General features: G+C 41.8%; 1 protein-coding gene across 4 annotated transcripts in view; it reads right to left on the bottom strand.

The window, feature by feature from the left end:
• Positions 1 to 2,346: 2,346 nt before the first annotated feature.
• Positions 2,347 to 17,593, bottom strand: part of si:dkey-191g9.5 (rap1 GTPase-GDP dissociation stimulator 1) — a 59,491-nt gene continuing 44,244 nt past the window's right edge. For 2 of the 4 annotated variants that reach the window (XM_015945530.3, XM_070542770.1), the window contains 3 exons: positions 12,942 to 13,068; positions 6,804 to 6,932; positions 2,347 to 3,368 (listed from right to left, as the gene is read on the bottom strand). In XM_015945530.3, the coding sequence (XP_015801016.3) occupies positions 3,241 to 3,368; positions 6,804 to 6,932; positions 12,942 to 13,068 (384 nt within the window). In that variant the 3' untranslated portion in view covers positions 2,347 to 3,240. The remainder of the gene's footprint in view (positions 3,369 to 6,803; positions 6,933 to 12,941; positions 13,069 to 17,593) is intronic. The other 2 variants (XM_054750619.2, XM_054750620.2) reach the window with 2 other exon arrangements.

The raw sequence follows: 17,593 nt of genomic DNA, 5'->3' as shown, positions 1-17,593 counted from the left end.
ACACGTAGATTGGTTCCAGCCTAGCATTGCACTAGAGCCGTGTGTATCCCTAGCTCCTGCCCCCGTAATAGGCAAACAGAGCGGCAAAAAATACTCTTTTTCTCCTCTCTTTTTTTCGTGTGACTCAAGGAGGGCGATGCACTATCACCATCTATGGGCCAGCCACCTCTGATTATTTCACTCCAACAATCCGAATGGCTGTGTGCATGCACGCCAATCGGACTGACGATCGGACAAAACCACCTCTCAATCGGAATGAAATTAAATTAGACCAAATTGGATCAGAATATTCTGATAAGTTTACATGCAGAATTTTTGATCTGATTGGCCGTTCAATCTGATTACTTGTGCCCATGTAAATGTGGCTACTGATGGAAATTGTGTGTGTTGTGTTATACCAGACTGCTGCCAATAAATACATGTTGAAGAATAATATGGTGCCATAATCTGCTTCTTGGTGAATGTGGAGTACAAGAGTGATGACGCAAATCATCTAGACCACTGAACAGGTCAGAAGAGGATCCGTTACATTAGCTGTTCTCCCTTTATTCCGTGTGGATGGCTTGATGAGTCATTTAAAGCTTAAAATAATATGAAGGATTCTTTAACCTAAGATGGGTGAGTTAAGTGTTTTATTAACGGAACAAAACTGAAAAGGCAAATAACCATTAGGCTTGAATGGACACAAGTTCAGATTCTGAACACACCGACAACAGTACAGGGTGTCAGGTTCTGGGGTTGTGGGTTGTTCACATTTTCCTTCACAGGTTGTTGGGAGGGCTATGGAGACCTTTAGGGAGACTCCTTCCAGCTAATCACCTCTGCTGCAGAGTCAACCTGCACACCTGCAGCCAATCACGCAATCAGACAGGAGGAATAAAGGAGCCAGGGAACCAGCAACTCAGCGCCAGATTGTTTGCCTTAGTGGTAACATCCAGCCACCTGAACCCGTTCTAGTTTTTGAAACTAAATCTAGTCTTTTCCTGAACCCTCTGTTTGTCCTTGCAGGATTCCTAAAACCCAGCTCTGGCTCACACCTTCACGTTGAAGGCTCCAGCCTCTCAGATTCGCCTCTGCAGTCCCCTACTGTTCTCCAGAACCACGGCTGAATCCTCCCTGGCCCTTGGATCTCCTCCTGTCCCCCTCCTGTGCGTCTCCTGTCCACCTTCCAGCATCGCGCTGTAAGCTATAGATATATATTTTATGCTCACAGCGCTCCTATCACCTCCAAGCTCGTTCAGTCACTGCTCCTCCCGGAACCTCCTTATCTGCCCACAGCCCCGGCACAGGCTCACCTCTCCCACGCTCTGCTGCAACCTAATCCCAGTAAGAACTCTCCCCACCATATTATATATTCCTCCTCATCCCGATCATCATTTCATGTGTCATTTCTTCCAGTGGCGTGGTCGAAACACCCATCATTAGTTTTCATTTAAATAGTTTTCATTATTGTGCGCACACACACAAACTGGCCCAAGAGCCACTTCCTCGTCTGGGGACAGTGTATCAATCTTTCAGACCTATAAAACATCTTAAATGGTCTAAAATAATACCTGTCTCATTATAACCTGACTGCAAAGCATGCTGGATTAACTTTTACTTACTTCAGAGGACAGATCACCAGGATGCTGCACCATCATCTTGTGCCTTCTCCCAGTTTGAAGCCTGCTTTTTCCAGTCAGAGAATTACTCTGCCATTTATTAGTCATTTCTTTTAAACCTTTGACTATGTTTTCATGGCTCACAAACACACGTCTAAACAGTTTTAGATGATTAAACATTCTGTAGGTCTATCTTTTATAACTACACAATCCTGAGATACATTTTTCCACAGAAAAGCATATTTGTCCCGTCAACACAAATTTAGACTAATTCCAAAGGAAAATCTAATTTCCCAGCTTCCACCCAGCATTCAAATGCACCACGTATGCACAAATCAGTCAGGTGAGAAAATAGTCTCAAAAGGATTTTTGCACTTGTAAACTGATCTGTGTGTAATGTAGTCTTCTCCGTGTGTACCAGGTGATTTGTGTGTGTGTATTCAATGATTTGTGTGTCTAAGAACTGAAGTTACACACGAAAATGTAAACACAAGTTACAAATCAAGAGTCACACACACACACACACACACACACACACACACACACGCACAGATCCTTACAAACTTTTTTTTCTCCCCATAAAGGAGATGGGTGTGACTTATGCTCTCTAAATAAAAATACTGTTTATACGTTCCTTATGCAACTGCAATAAATATACATTTGATTTGTTTTCCTTAAACATACAGCAGTAGTAAATAATTGCATCTATGAATAACCCATGAAATAAATACCAGAATTCACTAAATCTGGAGAAATATATATTGATAGTAATTTATTCATAGACACGATATTCAAACACACAACAAAAAATGAATAAAAGTAGCTTTGAAATCTGTATCACAGAAAAATAGATTCCTGAAATAAACACATTTTCTACCCAGCTGCTTCCTAAACCAGCCTGATGCTTTTTGGGATCTCTGGGGGCCTTCACTAACCTCTTATGGAGCAAATCATTATTTAACACTGGTCATCTCTTCAGTAAAAATTCTTCTAATGTACAGCGCAGAAGTAAATAATAGGATGTCTTTTGAATAACTTGTTGCAGGGCCGATTTTTCAATGTAATATTGATTAGAAGGACATGACTCTTTAAATGTTATTTGTAATTTTGTTGAATAAAAGTAGTCAGAAACAGCTGTGGGTACATCTGGATGACACAACCTTACTGAAGCTGTATCAGTTTCAGTGTTAATCTCAAACTGGTTCCAAAAATATCGTCAAACATGACTCAACATTTCCTACATTTCCATTATGCAGTTCAAAAGCAAAACATTGAAATTTTCTGAAGGAAACCAGTAGCAGAAGGGCTGATGAGTTTTCTCTGGACAACATGCTAGTGTTTAGGGTTTATTCATACAAAACGTGTCACATATAGGCTGGTAGTTTGTGTGTCGTAGCAATAAAAGCATTTAAACACATTTTGATTGAATATTCTTCATAATTTTGAGTGTGTGTTTGACTTAGTAGAGTCCAGTCCTGGTCCAAGAAGAACACTGTCCTGCGTGTTTTGGATGTTTTCCTTCTCCAGCTCACCTGATTACACCAACACGTGATTTACAGCCTTCTGCAGAACTGAAGGACACGATAAACAGGTAATGCAACCATTGGACCAGATTTGTTGGAGCAGGAGCTTCACCTGTTTAGCTGCTATCACTGAGAATAGCCAGAATGGATCTGGCCTGGGAAGCCAGTTTACCGCTGCTGTGATCCGTCAGTCTACTCAGGCTCTCCTTCATATTAACAGAGTCAAGCTCCTCCCTCATCACACCTGAAATCACAAAATCAGAAAGACAAAAACATAAAACATAAACTGTAGTGGTGATCAAAAATACACACACACACACACACACACACACACACACACACACACACACACACACATATATATATATATATATATATATATATATATATGTATATATATATATGTATATATATATATATATATATGTATATGTATACTGTATATACACTCAACAAAAATATAAACACAACTCCTTTGTTTCTGCTCCGATTTTTCATGAGATGGACTTAAAGATCTTAAATTCATTCCAGATACACAATATTACCATTTCTCTCAAACATTGTTCACAAATCAGTCTAAATGTGTGATAGTGAGCACCTGTGCTTTGCTGAGATAATCCATCCCACCTCACAGGTGTGTCACCTCAAGATGCTGATCTGACATCATGAGTAGTGCACAGTTGTAGCTTAGACTGCCCACAATAAAAGGCCACCCTGGAATGTGCAGTTTTTTTGCTTTATTGGGGGTCTGGGGAACCGGTCATTATCTGGTGTGACCACCATTTGCAACACATCTTCTTTGCATAGTTTATCAGATTGTCAATTGTGGCCTGTAGAATGTTGGTCCACTCCTCTTCAATGGCTGTGCAAAGCTGTTGAATATTAGTGGGAACTGGTACACTCTGTCATATACGCCGGTCAAGCTCATCCCAAACATGCTCAGCGGGTGACATGTCCAGTGAGTATGCTGGCCATGCAAGAGCTGGGACATTTTCAGCTTCCAAGAATTGTGTACAGATCCTTGCTACATGGGGCCGTGCATTATCTTGCTGAAACATGAGGTGATGTTTATGGATGTACGGGACAACAATGGGCCTCAGGATCTCATCACGGTATCTCTGTGCATTCAAAATGCCATCAATAAAATGCACCTATATTCTTCGTCCATAACAGATGCCTGCCCATACCATAACCCCACCACCACCATGGGCCACTTGATCTACAACATTGACATCAGCAAAGCGCTCACCCACACAACGCCACACAGGCTGTCTGCCATCTGCCCTGAACAATGTAAACCGAGATTCATCCGTGAAGAGAACACCTCTCCGATGTGCCAGATGCCATTGAATGTGAGCATTTGCCCACTCAAGTCTGTTATGGCGACGAGCTGGAGTCAGGTCAAGACCCCGATGAGGACGACGAGCATGCAGTTGAGCTTCCCTGAGACGGTTTCTGACAGCTTGTGCAGAAATTGTTTGGTTATGCAAACCAATTGTTTCAGCAGCTGTCTGAGTGGCTGGTCTCAGACGATCTTGGAGGTGAAGCTGCTGGATGTGGAGGTCCTGGGCTGGGGTGGTTACACGTCGTCTGTGGTTGTGTGTGTATATATGTATATATATATATATATATATATATATATATATATATATATATATATATATATATATACAGAAAGGGCAGTATTGGGCAGGTGAAGATGTTAAAAAGTGCAGAATAGAGAAGCAGGAAGGACGACATCACTTCCTTCTTCGAGTTTGTGAAAAACTAAATTGGCTGCTTGGCAAAATGAGATGGCTCTTTTAACATTAGTGGCTTCACACACGATGGTTTGATTCACCAGAACTTTATCCCAAAGGGATTTTGATCTGATTTGCATTCTGTCGCTGCAGTGGGCTTGCAGATAAAGGCATTTGAATTTAAATTCAGTTGCGTTTATCTCCGCGGAGCTTAAATTTTAGCAGTGCTAACGTTGTCTGGTGTGACTATTAAGCCCTTTGGCTGACGCAATGCCTTTATTGGTACCGTGACTCTCATCTTAGTATAAATTCGTCTCTGAGAAGAAAGTAAGGAACCTTAGTGTTTTCTTTGACCAGGAAATGTCATTCAAATCCCACCTTAAACAGGTTTAATAGGATTTCCTTTTTCCACCTTCGGAATATTGCTAAGATTAGAAGCATCCTTTCCAGGAGTGATGCTGAAAAACTAGTTCATGCATTTATTACATCAAGACTGGATTACTGTAATTCATTACTCTCAGGAAGTCCACAAAATGTAGTTAAGTCTTCAGCTTGTCCAAAATGCTGCAGCTAGAGTTCTGATGAGAATTAAAAAGAGAGATCATATCTCTCATGTCTTAGCTTCCCTACATTGGCTACCTGTTAAATTCAGAATAGATTTTAAGATCCTCCTCACATATAAAGCTCTTAACAATCAATCTCCATCATACATCAGTGACCTGATTGTTCCATATGTTCCTAACTGAGCACTTCGCTCTCAGACTGCAGGTTTACTGGTGGTTCCCAGAATATCTAAAAATAGAATGGGAGGCAGATCTTTTAGCTATCAGGCTCCTCCCTTGTGGCACCAACTCCCAGCTTTAGTCCATGAGGCAGAAACCGTGTCTACTTTTAAGACTAGGCTTAAAACATTTTTATTTGATAGGGCCTATAGTTGAAATCTGATGTTAGTCCAGATCTGGACAAGTGGGGGAGTAGAGGGAGGTGGAGTGTACAGTCGGTAAAGACGGCTCTCCCTTGCCCTGCCTCCAACATGCCTCCATCTAAAAGGCTAGGTTATCCAGAGTTATCTCTGTAGTTATGCTGCTATAGGCTTAGACTGCAGGAGGACATACTGACCACTTTTCACACTCTACTACTTTCTTCTACAATCTGCTCTTTAACTGTATTATTTCCTGCTATTTCAGCTGTTAACTTTATTTTTTTCTCTAAGTGTTTTTCTTTCCAGAAGAAGCTACAATGATGTTCTGCTGAGCTATGGTACCCTCATGGAGAGGGCCATCGACACTGTTGCTAACATTTTACTTTCTTTGCCATGGAATGTGCAACTACTAGTTTACCCGTTTAATTATAGATTCACTAGGATAAATACAATAAAGTTTATCTCTAACCAAATAGAATATTTACTAAGAAATCACATTGTAACCATAAAAACACTACTTGGTACATATGGTGTGTGTGTGTGTGTGTGTGTGTGTGTGTGTGTGTGTGTGTGTGTGTGTGTGTGTGTGTGTGTGTGTGTGTGTGTGTGTGTGTGTGTGTGTGTGTGTGTGTGTGTGTGTGTGTGTGTGTGCTTGCATGTGGGCTTGTATTTGTACCCTTGTGAAGACTGGATTTGGGATATTTACTAACCTTCTTACGACCGATGGTCCTTTTTAGGACCAAAACCCGGTCCTAATACAGAGTACTCCCTAGGGGTCAGTTTTACAGATAACATGTGAATTGTGTTTTTGTTACAGATAACTTTAGGAATACACTGGTTGGGGTTAGGCATAGTGGACTCACTAAAATGAATGGAAGTCAATACAAAGTCCTAACATGGGTACAAATACAAGAATGTGTGTCTGTGTGTGTGCGCTTGGTGTGCGTGCTTGTGTGTGTGTGTGTGTGTGTGTGTGTATGTGTGTGTGTGTGTGTGTGTTGGACAAACAAAGACACACTAGAGTTAGCCAGGGTGCAGATGAGACCCAGTGCACTGAATTTGACTTCAGCTGCTCCATTGGGATCATCCAGGATACTCTTTAGGGTAGGAACCAGCTCTGCCTCCTTAAGCGGGTCCCTCATCGACACTAGAGGGTTCAAAAACACCAATAAGAATATGGGCTAACAAAGTGTGCTAGTTTATTGTTTCCTTTTCAAATTCAGTTCCTAACTCACAACAGTGAACACCCAAATAAGGTTGTGGTTTTAGTGGCACTGAGGCACAATTTGTCTGCTACCATGGTTGTTTTGTTAAAAGGTTCTGCCACAGCTTTGGATTTATCCAGACAAAGACATCAGAATGAATGTGTGTGTGTGTGTGTGTGTGTGTCTGATAATAGTATTTCCCTGATTTAACGTTTTATAATTTTTCGTGTCTCCTTTGTTGATAATAATTTACAAAGCAGGGACCTCATATTTCAAATGTACTTACACACTGATCTGTGTGTATTTTGTATGTAGGAGCAATTTTACACATTGTCTGGTATTTACCATCTTGTACTTGTGAGTAGAAATATTCCTAAATACAACAACAGCTATGACCACGCGTACAAACAGCATCAGGTGGTAGAACATTGGAACCGAAACACTGAAGGTCTCAGTCATTCACAAATTGCCCCACAAACCTGTGACCAGCGAGAATATGATGTTGCATGGCTGATCTTATTTTATTGGAGCGCGTGTGTGTGTGTGTGTTTGCTTTGTCGTCATCCCCAGTGAGTCATGGTGGATGGCTGCTTATACAGAGCCAAGATCCTCGGGAGGTTTCTACCTGTTAAAAGGGAGTTTTCCTCTCCACTGTCGCTGCATGTTTGCTTAGTTTGAGGATTGCTGTAAAGACTCTGACACTAGTCAGTGACTCGATGCAACTTGCTGGGTTTTCTTATGTAAGAAATTTAACTAACTGGCATTATGAACATATTGAGCTAACAAATAAATACAGGATGCAATAAATGTTTACAAGGCTGAATTTGGACCATTACATCTAAAAGAAAACGTACAACCAGTGATTTTTTTAATTGTTTATATGAATGTACAAATTTTCAAAGTATTAACCTCACAGCAAACAAGTAGAACAATATAATAAACAGGCTTTAGTAGTTAGGCATTGTGCACACAGGTGCTTTGTGTCCTGGTGCTGGTGGTATCTAGGTCTCAGAGTTCCTGTCCTGCCGTCTTCTGTTGTCCTCAGGATACGGCAGGACTTTCCGGATGATGAGGGAGGGGCAGTATGTGGGCTTCAAACTGGTCCTGGATAACAGTGGGAGACCTCCGTTGTCTGAATACTGAGACCAGAAGATTAGTGGGATGCTGATCTTCTCTACCTCATCTAACAGAGTTGGTTCAGAGAAAACTTTTCCAAAGACCAATTCCATGATGTCATCTCCATATTCTGCAATGATAGACAATAACTTTAATCACATATTTTGTTTACAAGTAGCTTTAGGAAAGTTGGTTCTTTAGCTTTCATGTTTATAGTAACGTTAGTGTTGTATTGGTTCATCTTTTACTTTGTTCACAAGTTCACTTTGCTGCAGTGACTTTATATTTTCCTACAAATGTAATAAAATAGTGACACTAAAATTATACAAATGATTCCTTATGAAAGGAATCACATAGAGAGCAGTGCTGATAGACTTACTGCATGCTGCAGCTGTTTTTATAGGCTACCTGTTGCTGAACTTGGGGAAAGTTATTCTGTAGATGTCCAGATCAGATAGTTGTTTACAGAAAATAATGTAATTCTATCATTTCCAAACAGACCCGTAAATCTAAAGTAAAGTTTGCCAACATTTTAGAGTGATATAAAGCTTACCGCTTTGCTGCTGTGTCCCGTTGCTGCCACATTCAGATGGAAATGACTCCTTTTAGACGAAGCACTCGGTACTAGCCACTAGCCTGGGAGATACAACGCACGCACACACACACACACACGCACGCACGCACGCACGCACACACACACACACACACACACACAGAAACGCACAACTTTTTTCTTCAGTTTTTTTAGCAGTAGTGTCATCAGCTCCTGGGTTTAAATACTGCCACACCACCCTTCCTTAAAACGAGGAACAGTTTAGAGCTGTGTGTGGCTAAAATAACCAGACATTCTGCATTTTTCCAATTGGACTACAAAAATCTTAGCGAGAAGAAAAAATGGCAGATTGGCTCTGTGTTTGGCCAGAGGGCCATGACCATATTTGGTAGTTATCGTGATGACATAAATTTCAGATGTATTAGGTATTTTGAAAAACTGAACACGTGGACAAATATGCCCAAAACTTAATTCTAAATAGCAACTCTAGTGAATAATATAAGCTTTTATGTTCACTTAGACACTTAAAATGTGAAACGCACTGTTAATGGATTTAAAAAAGTGGGTTTTTCATGTTATGTCTCCTTTAAATTTCTCAAATTGCATTCAGACTTGTTTTCATTACTGAGCTCTATTGTGGCTTATTATTATTAAAATTGGAGAATCCGATGAAACAGATGGTTTGCCATAAAATTTAAAGCGGTCCCTCGTTATTTACGCAGTCATTTAAGAAAGTCTCAAATTTTTGAGGAAATGCATCTTCAAAGTCCTCGTGCCTGGTCTCACAAGGTATCAAACAGGAAACCTTTAACCAACACATGGGTCTGGTGCTGGATGGAGGAAGAATAAATGTAAATTGTTCTGTCCATCTATCTTTGAATTCAGTTCAATTCAATTCAATTTTATTTATATAGCGCCAAATCATGACAAGAGTCATCTCAAGGCACTTCACATAATAAACATTCCAATACAAGTCAGTTCATTAAGCCAATCAGAAAAAATGTTTCCTACGTGAGGAACCCAGCAAATTGCATCAAGTCACTGACTAGTGTCAGTGACTTTACAGCAATCCTCATACTAAGCAAATATTTGGCGACACTGTTGAACCGTCTATTTTCCACTTTTCTTTTATCTGAGAATTTAGACCACACTTTTTTTTTACATCTGAAAAACTGCAGAGGAAAAATCAAGGAAGGAGCAGCTCAGAGTAAAAGTAAAAGGTGTGGCTCGCTCAGATGCACAGTGTGTGAGACTGTCTATAACACGGATAAGACTGAACCGTTGCTCTGTTGTGGAGCTGCCATGAGGGCAGTAGTTCTCCTGTTATTATTTAGATAGCATAACGGTACAATACCGCACTGGTAAGGTGAAAGCATTGCAACATGATGGCCTGAAAATGGAGGTTTGCAGGCCAGGTACGGACCGCCTATTGAGGGACACTGATCTACAGTGTATCATTCATCCACGCACACTGACGGTGATGAGCTATGATGTAGCTACAGCTGCCCTGGGGCTCACTGACAGAGGTGAGGTTTCTGAGCACAGGGGCCACCGGTCCCTCTGACCACCACCAGCAGGCAAGTGGGGTTAAGTGCAGTGGCGGCTCGCCCATAGAGGGCGCCCTCTAGCCTCACAAGATGAGGAGAAAGAAGATAGGTATCACAAACTATTTTAAAAACCATGAAAATTAAACTAAACAACCTATTCATCATACAGACTATAGGTGCAGTGTACAATCTACATGGAATTTAAAAACGTTGTTTACACTTTTACGATGACCACATCGTCTTGTGACGTATTTCCTGGTTTTTTTGGGTGCAGCAATCTCTACCCTTGACCTACGCTAAATGGTGCAAGCGCCCTGATCAGTTTTTAATAATAATAATAATAGATTTTATTTGTAACGCACATTACATTTCAATGAAATCTCAAAGTGCTATAGTAGGAAATCAGAAACAATGTATGGAATAATTAAAAACAATGAATAAAAAATACATAAAACCATACAATGCTACGTTAACACATGTTTAAGTTTATGTTTATTTATTTAGCAGACGCTTTTATCCAAAGCGACTTACAATTTATATCCTGTAGGGCATGTTGTTGGCATGGTAAAACAACAGCAATACCAATCAAGTTTTTATTACGAGGAGCCAGAAAAATAAGAAATGTGGCATCAGAGACTTATAAACACTATCCAGCAGGTAAAAAAAAAAAAAGAACTTGCTCAGTGTGATGTGGAACATTGGATTACACAAACCAAAGGGCTATTTCTACTATAACACGGATTATTATGACCAAAAATAAGCAAAGCAAAGACTGATTTTATGCATTTCAGTCCATTAACTGTCATGGGTGATTCTGCAGGTTGAGTGCTTTGCAGTCTTGTTTCTGGTTTTATTGTATTTCTGGTACTTCCTGTTTTATTTTGTGCATTCACTTCCTGTCTCATTACAGGCAGCTTCACGACATGAGGCTCCTCACTAATCTGCCTCATGTCTTGCACCTGGGTCCTGGCTTCTCCATTTAAGCGTCTTTGCAACAGTTTCCTTTGCCAGTTTGTCTTCTCCTGTTGTGTGATGTGAACCTGCTCTCAGAAACACTTGGTAAAAGTGTATTCAGTTAGATTTGGACTTTTCAGTTGTGTTGTACTCCAGGAATCCCTTCTGCTGATTAAAACTGTGTGAGCTCTGCATTTGAGTCCTCTTTGTGCTTTGATATTAACCCTCTCACTGTCCTATCGGGTGACCCCTCCGGGAAAGGTGATTGTTGAGCACAGTGTTGTTCTCGTTAAGGAAAATGATGACGAATTGATTTCATTGATGCTCCTTTTTTTCATAATGAAAACGAGACGCTGACGAGCTAAAAATAGCTCTTTGGTGACTAAAACACGACGAGACGAGCAGGAGTTTTCGTTAACGAGCCGAGACTAGACGGAAACTATGCTCAAAATGCACATTTCTGCCTGTCTCACAAAAGTTTAAATCAACAGCGCTGCTGCTGCCTGTGGCCCAATCTCAACACTCGCACTGCGCCCTGCGGACTTCAGCCAAGTGCACTTGGAGAAAGTGTGCTGTGAGGCTGCCTGTCCACTCCAGTGCATAAGCGAATGCAGTCTAACATGTCACAAACATGACAAAGGCTACCGCGCAACAGGAGGAATATCCCACATCCCTTTTGTTGTAGAGCAGGGGTGTCGAACTCCAGTCCTCGAAGGCCGGTATCCTGCATCTTTTTGTTGTTTCCCTGTTCCGACACAGTTGAGTCACCTGTGCAGCAGCTCATCAGGCTCTTCAGAAGCCTGGTAATCACCAGCTGATTGAAATCAGGTGTGTTGAAACAGGGAAACACCAAAACATGTGGAAAATCGACCCTCGAGGACCAGAGTTTGACACCTGTGCTGTAGAGTAAAACTGCTGTGTCATGATATGGCATCTAATATATTTAGTCTGCTTCACCTGCCAGGACAGGACAGGTTAAAAAAGAAAAAAAAAAGCTTTACATAGTATATTGTATAATTTCAAACATATGTCTGTTGTAATAACTTGCAGTCAGAGGTCACAGGGCTCAGGGGACAAGATCAGACCTAGAGACATCTGAAGTGTCCCCTCCTGTCAAAAGGTCTGCAATGGATGAACTGGATGGTGGGCTCAGAAACAAGCCAACATTGCAGGAAGAAGATACCTCTTGGACGGCAGTGAACTGCATTTAATTTGACCGATTCACTTTTCTGGTGAAAGCTTGATGAAAACTTCTATCCTCGTATTGCCAAGTTTGTAAAATGCTGCCTCTCCAAACCAACTACCTCTGCCCCCAGTGACAGGATATTTTCTGCAGATGGAGACATTGTTATGCACCAAATGTTGAAAGCCAACATATTAGTGTTGTAGTTTCCTAAAAAAAAAACTTACATTTATTGTATCAATGTTTATTTTATCTTAGAATATTTTGCTGCAAGTAAAGTTTATTTTATATAAGTCGGACCTGTTCACACACACACACACACACACACACACACACACACAAGCACACACACCAAGCGCGCGCACACACACACACATTCTTGTATTTGTACCCATGTTAGGACTTTGTATTGACTTACATTCATTTTAGTGAGCGCGCACACACTAACCATGAAGTTAAAACTAAGATACATGTGGACCTTGGTTTTACCACAGATTATAGTAAATCTTTCTGTAGCTACAACCAGAAACCGAAGTTGGTTTTGTCTGACCAGCTAGGCTTCGGTGTGTCTTTCTTATAAACTTAGAAAGGCCTTTACCTATGTCGATGGCAGACGCTATTGCCAGAGCAACCAAGGCTTCGTTCTGCATGATGACATGCTCACTTGTTGCCATAGAGATGAGATGTTGAACGCCATCTGCTCTGGCGACAGCACAGACAATCTCCTGTCAACACAGTGAAACAGCTCATCAGATTGGTGTAAACGTGCAAAAGGAACAGTTTGGTCACATTAATGTTTCAATGTTAAAAATGAATCTTACAATAATCTAAAGTTTATAATCCTACCAGAGCTGTGACCAAGTCAATGCTTTGTAAGTCACAAGTAAGTCACAAGTCCTTCCAGTCAAGTCCAAGTCAAAGACAACCAAGTCCAAGTCGAGTCCAAAGTCAATGATGTGGAAGTCCAAGTCCTTAACTTTGAATTTTCAAGTCGTATTCAAGTCATCTGTCCAACTTCAATTTAATGAAAAGACAATGATAATGAATACATTCCAGAAATAAAGCTTCTTAAAGCTTCATTTATTTGCTCAAACAAGCAGAAAGTGCAACTGAAACTGATTATAAACAAAGTGCTGCTGCATTTAGCAGTATATCAAACCCAGAACGAAGAATGATTCATGATTTTTGTCCATGTCAAGTCATTTTTGTGCTAAAATATCAAATATGCTCAACTCATCATCAAGTCAACAGAAGCAAGTCGATTTAAGTCGCAAGTCACTGGCGTTCAAGTCCGAGTCATGTCGTAAGTCTTTATAGATTTTATCAATCAAGTCAGAAGTCGTTAAAATAATGACTAGAGCCTGACTCGAGTCCAAGTCGTGTCTCGAGTCTACACCTCTGAATCTTACCCATCCTTCCTGGATGGCCTTGTTTAGAGATATAGAAGTTAGGGCTAACTGAACTGATGAGCTAACCTAACATCGTGTGTTTTCAGATGTAAGGTTTTCTTAAGCATTTGCCTGCCATGGGTGTTACATGACACATGTTTTTACAGGGAAAAGTGTTTCCAATAAACAACTATGAAACCAATGCATGGGTTTATGGGTGGTTTTTACCGTTAACCTCTAGAAATGTCTATCAAAACATTGTTTAAAATTAATAAACTGAAATCCAGTCGTTGAAAAATGTTGGCTGCTTTGTACCATACAACCATAATAATCAGGTCTAAACTAAATAGGGCACAGGACTATTAGACGCCATGTTTCCTTCTGGCCAGCTTGGGGTCCTGCGCCTGTCGATGACGTCACAGTGGATGATTGACTGTGCGTACCACTTACGAAAGTTACGTTATCACGTTCAAAAACATTCAGGTAGTAAAAAACACAAATTCAACAACAAAACTGCTAAACTCTTTCAAAAAATATGTGAAAGATCAGAATAAAAAAAGAAATGTAATATATTTTGGCCGAGCGGTATTGCCATAGTATGATGACATCATCGGCAGGAGCACGACTCCCAGCAGATCTGGAAAGTACAGAGTCAGAAAACTACAATCTAACCCTGAGGAGTCACGGTGAGGTCACATGCTTTCTGCCCCACAGGTAACAACATTTGTCCTAATGTTTTTTAATCTAGAGAAAGCCACAGTGATTTGGTGTAAAACTGCCCTAAAATGTATGTATGTGCTGCCCCCTAGCACCAGGAAACTACACACTACAACTTTAAATGGCATCACAGGTTTATTAAATGAGATATTGAGAGAGGCCAGGACCTAGTATTTCTCTTCTCTTTCGTCTAAAAAACTAATCTGTCACAGTCTGAGATGAGTTCATCCACTAACAGCTTCCACTCCTGAGTCTCTTCTGCAGGTGAGTGGGTCCGGAGAGCAGGACAGCTGCAGCTTGTCGTCTCATCAGCTGATCAGATATAAAAGGAGGACTAAGGGGCTCAACACACGGGAGGCGATCCGCGCCAGCGGCAAAGCCGTCTACGCGTTCTGTTCCATGGCGAAATTGAAACTTCCGTTGTTTTGTTTGGCTGTGTCAGGGTGGAGGGAATTAAGGTTATTTAAGCGGTTCAGAGATAAAAAAAAGTGGTAGATATGTTTCACAAGGTGCTGCTAGAGTTATGTGAAATCTTACTTCTGACTTTACTATATAAAACATAATAATAATAATCAACTTCTCCTTCATGTTTGCTCGGAGATGTACGGAGCATCCTTTCTGCTCATTGGTCAGTGAATGAAACCTCCGTTGATTGGTCCTCGTCCGAGCGACAGCGATGAAAAGTTGAAAATATTTCAACTTTCTGGGATCGCGTCGCTGGGTTGCCTGTGCACGACACGTGCACGAGCACAAAATCTCAAATGCTCGTTTTTCGCGTTTCGCTTAGTAGGAGGGAGACCCGCGATTATCGCTTTGTCGCACATGTCTCATTGAAAATGAACGGAGAGGCGAAGTCGCCTCCCGTGTGTCGAGCCCATAAGACAGCAACATCTTGCTGGATGGTTACTCAACCTTTGTACATTTGAACCTTGTCTTTAGTCTCTGGTATCGTTGTAACCCATCTTCAGTCTCCTGACTGAGTTTGCTTTAGAACTTTGTTTTTAACTCCTGTGTTTTGTACTTCACCTCAGGAACTCTGCTCTACAAACCTCCCCCTACCATACTTTCAGGGACAGCAGTAGCTCAGGAGGAAGAGCAGGTTGTCCAGTAATCATGAGGTGGCAAGCTCGATCCCGGCTCCGACCAGAGAATGCTGCTGTTGAGTCCTTGGGCAAGACATTTAACCCTCCTTGCCTGCTGGTGGTGGTCAGAGGGACCGGTGGCGCCTGTGTTCAGCAGGCCTAACCTTTGTCAGTGCGCCCCAGGGCCAGTGTGTGAATGGGTGTTATGCTGTGAAGCACCTTGGGGGGTTGTAGAATCCTAAGAAAGCGCTACACAAATACAGGCCATTTACTATGCATTGGATCTCGTCTCAGCCAAGCCTCAGTCTTCCATCTGACCGACCCGCTCTCCCACTGCTCACCCATCTGGACCCCTGGAACTTTTGTCTCTCACCTGCCTCGATCCTGGAATGTCACCCTGACTCCCCTCCCTCATGCTTCTGAATCTCCAGCAACCAAGCCTGCACAGACCTTTGTTTGTTCCCCATTTGCCCCACTTAGATGGCACACCTTTAGTTTTCCTTATGATAATAAACCTTTGTTACGCGCGGAACACACCAGACGCGGAAGCGCGACGATGCGCCGCGAAGCGCCGTGGAACTATAAGCGCTTCTAATCGGCGCCCTGGTTAACCTGCGCTCTCGGTCACATCAGCTGCGAAGCCTCATAAAGGCTTGCGCTGTGCAGCGATCGTTTCAGCATCAGCTCAAATTTTTTCATGAGCCGTGAGTGAGCCGCGTCAATTCTGGCAGGAAGTCAAACCAAAGCAGAAGAGGCAGGTCGGTAAATTTAACAAAAAACATTCGAAAAAATAATTTGATTGATTGATTGATAAATGTGATCATTTTTGTGTTTCTAAACAGACTAGATAGATGAAAATGACCACACACACACTCTCTCCTGTGGAGAAACATAGCATTTCCATAATTTTAAATGCCGTTTTTACAGCAAAAGATGGATTTATTAAATGTGAATACAAACAAGTACACAGCAGCAGGATCAGCGCAGTTTCTGATATCAACAAGCGGGGCAAACTGACTACACACACACACACACACACACACACACACACACACACACACACACACACACACACACACACATGCTCAACAATGGCACGGGGACGGGTGGAAAACAGTATGCGTGAGAAGACGCGCTCATTGAAAATTCTCGCCTGATGTGACAGCGCACAAATTTCGTGAACGGTTCACTTTGCGGCGCTTTACAGCTGGTGTGTTCCGGGCATTACTCATTTTTACCTTGTGTTCTGCATATGATTCTGCATGTCTTGGGTCAGGAAACTCTCTTAAAACATTAACTTTTTCTTCAAGATTTTTTTAGACAATAAACGCCCTGGTCTCTCCAGCTACAATGCATGTTGTGGTGTTCTGCAAATTAGATGCTGATGCATTTCTCAAGTAGTTTGTGACTAGGATTGTAGACATCAGAGCTAACATTTCTCCATCTTCTTTCATGCCCAGTGACAGTAGCCTGGCTTCACCTTGCACATGGCCTACTTTCAGAACATTATTGCCCTGTTCTGCGAGGCCAGACCCTCTACCTGACCTGCTGACATCATTTACATTTACAGCAGTTTTTTTAAATCTATTCCTCCATTTCTTGTCTTACTCATTAATGTCTCATTATCAACTGGGGTCTTTCCTTCCTTTTTCAAATATGCCATAGTCGAACCATCCTTTAAAAAAGCCAAACCCTTCAGATCTCAACAACTGCAGGCCAAATTCAAAGCTTCCTCTGATGTCTAAATTCCTGGAAAAGGCAGTGGGAGAACAGCTCACCACATTCCTGATGGAACAAAATATCTATCCATCCATTTTCAGCCGCTTATCCAGAGTTGGGCCACAGGGGCAGCAGCCTAAGATGAGAAGCCCAGACTTCCCTCTCCCCAGCTACCTAGGCCAGCGCTTCTGGGGGAATCCCAAGGTGTTCCCTGGCCAGCTGACAGACATAGTCCCCCAGCGTGTCCTGGGTCTTCCCTTGGGTCTCCTCCCAGGTGGACATGCCCAAGCCCCCTCAAATGGCTCCTCTCGATGTGGAAGAGCAGCGGGTCTAATCCAAGCCCC

The sequence above is a fragment of the Nothobranchius furzeri genome, chromosome 12 (assembly GCF_043380555.1).
Source record: "Nothobranchius furzeri strain GRZ-AD chromosome 12, NfurGRZ-RIMD1, whole genome shotgun sequence".
Lineage (NCBI taxonomy): Eukaryota > Metazoa > Chordata > Actinopteri > Cyprinodontiformes > Nothobranchiidae > Nothobranchius > Nothobranchius furzeri.
The sequence above is the reverse complement of the archived record's forward strand: the minus strand, read 5'-3'. Positions and strand labels throughout refer to the sequence as shown.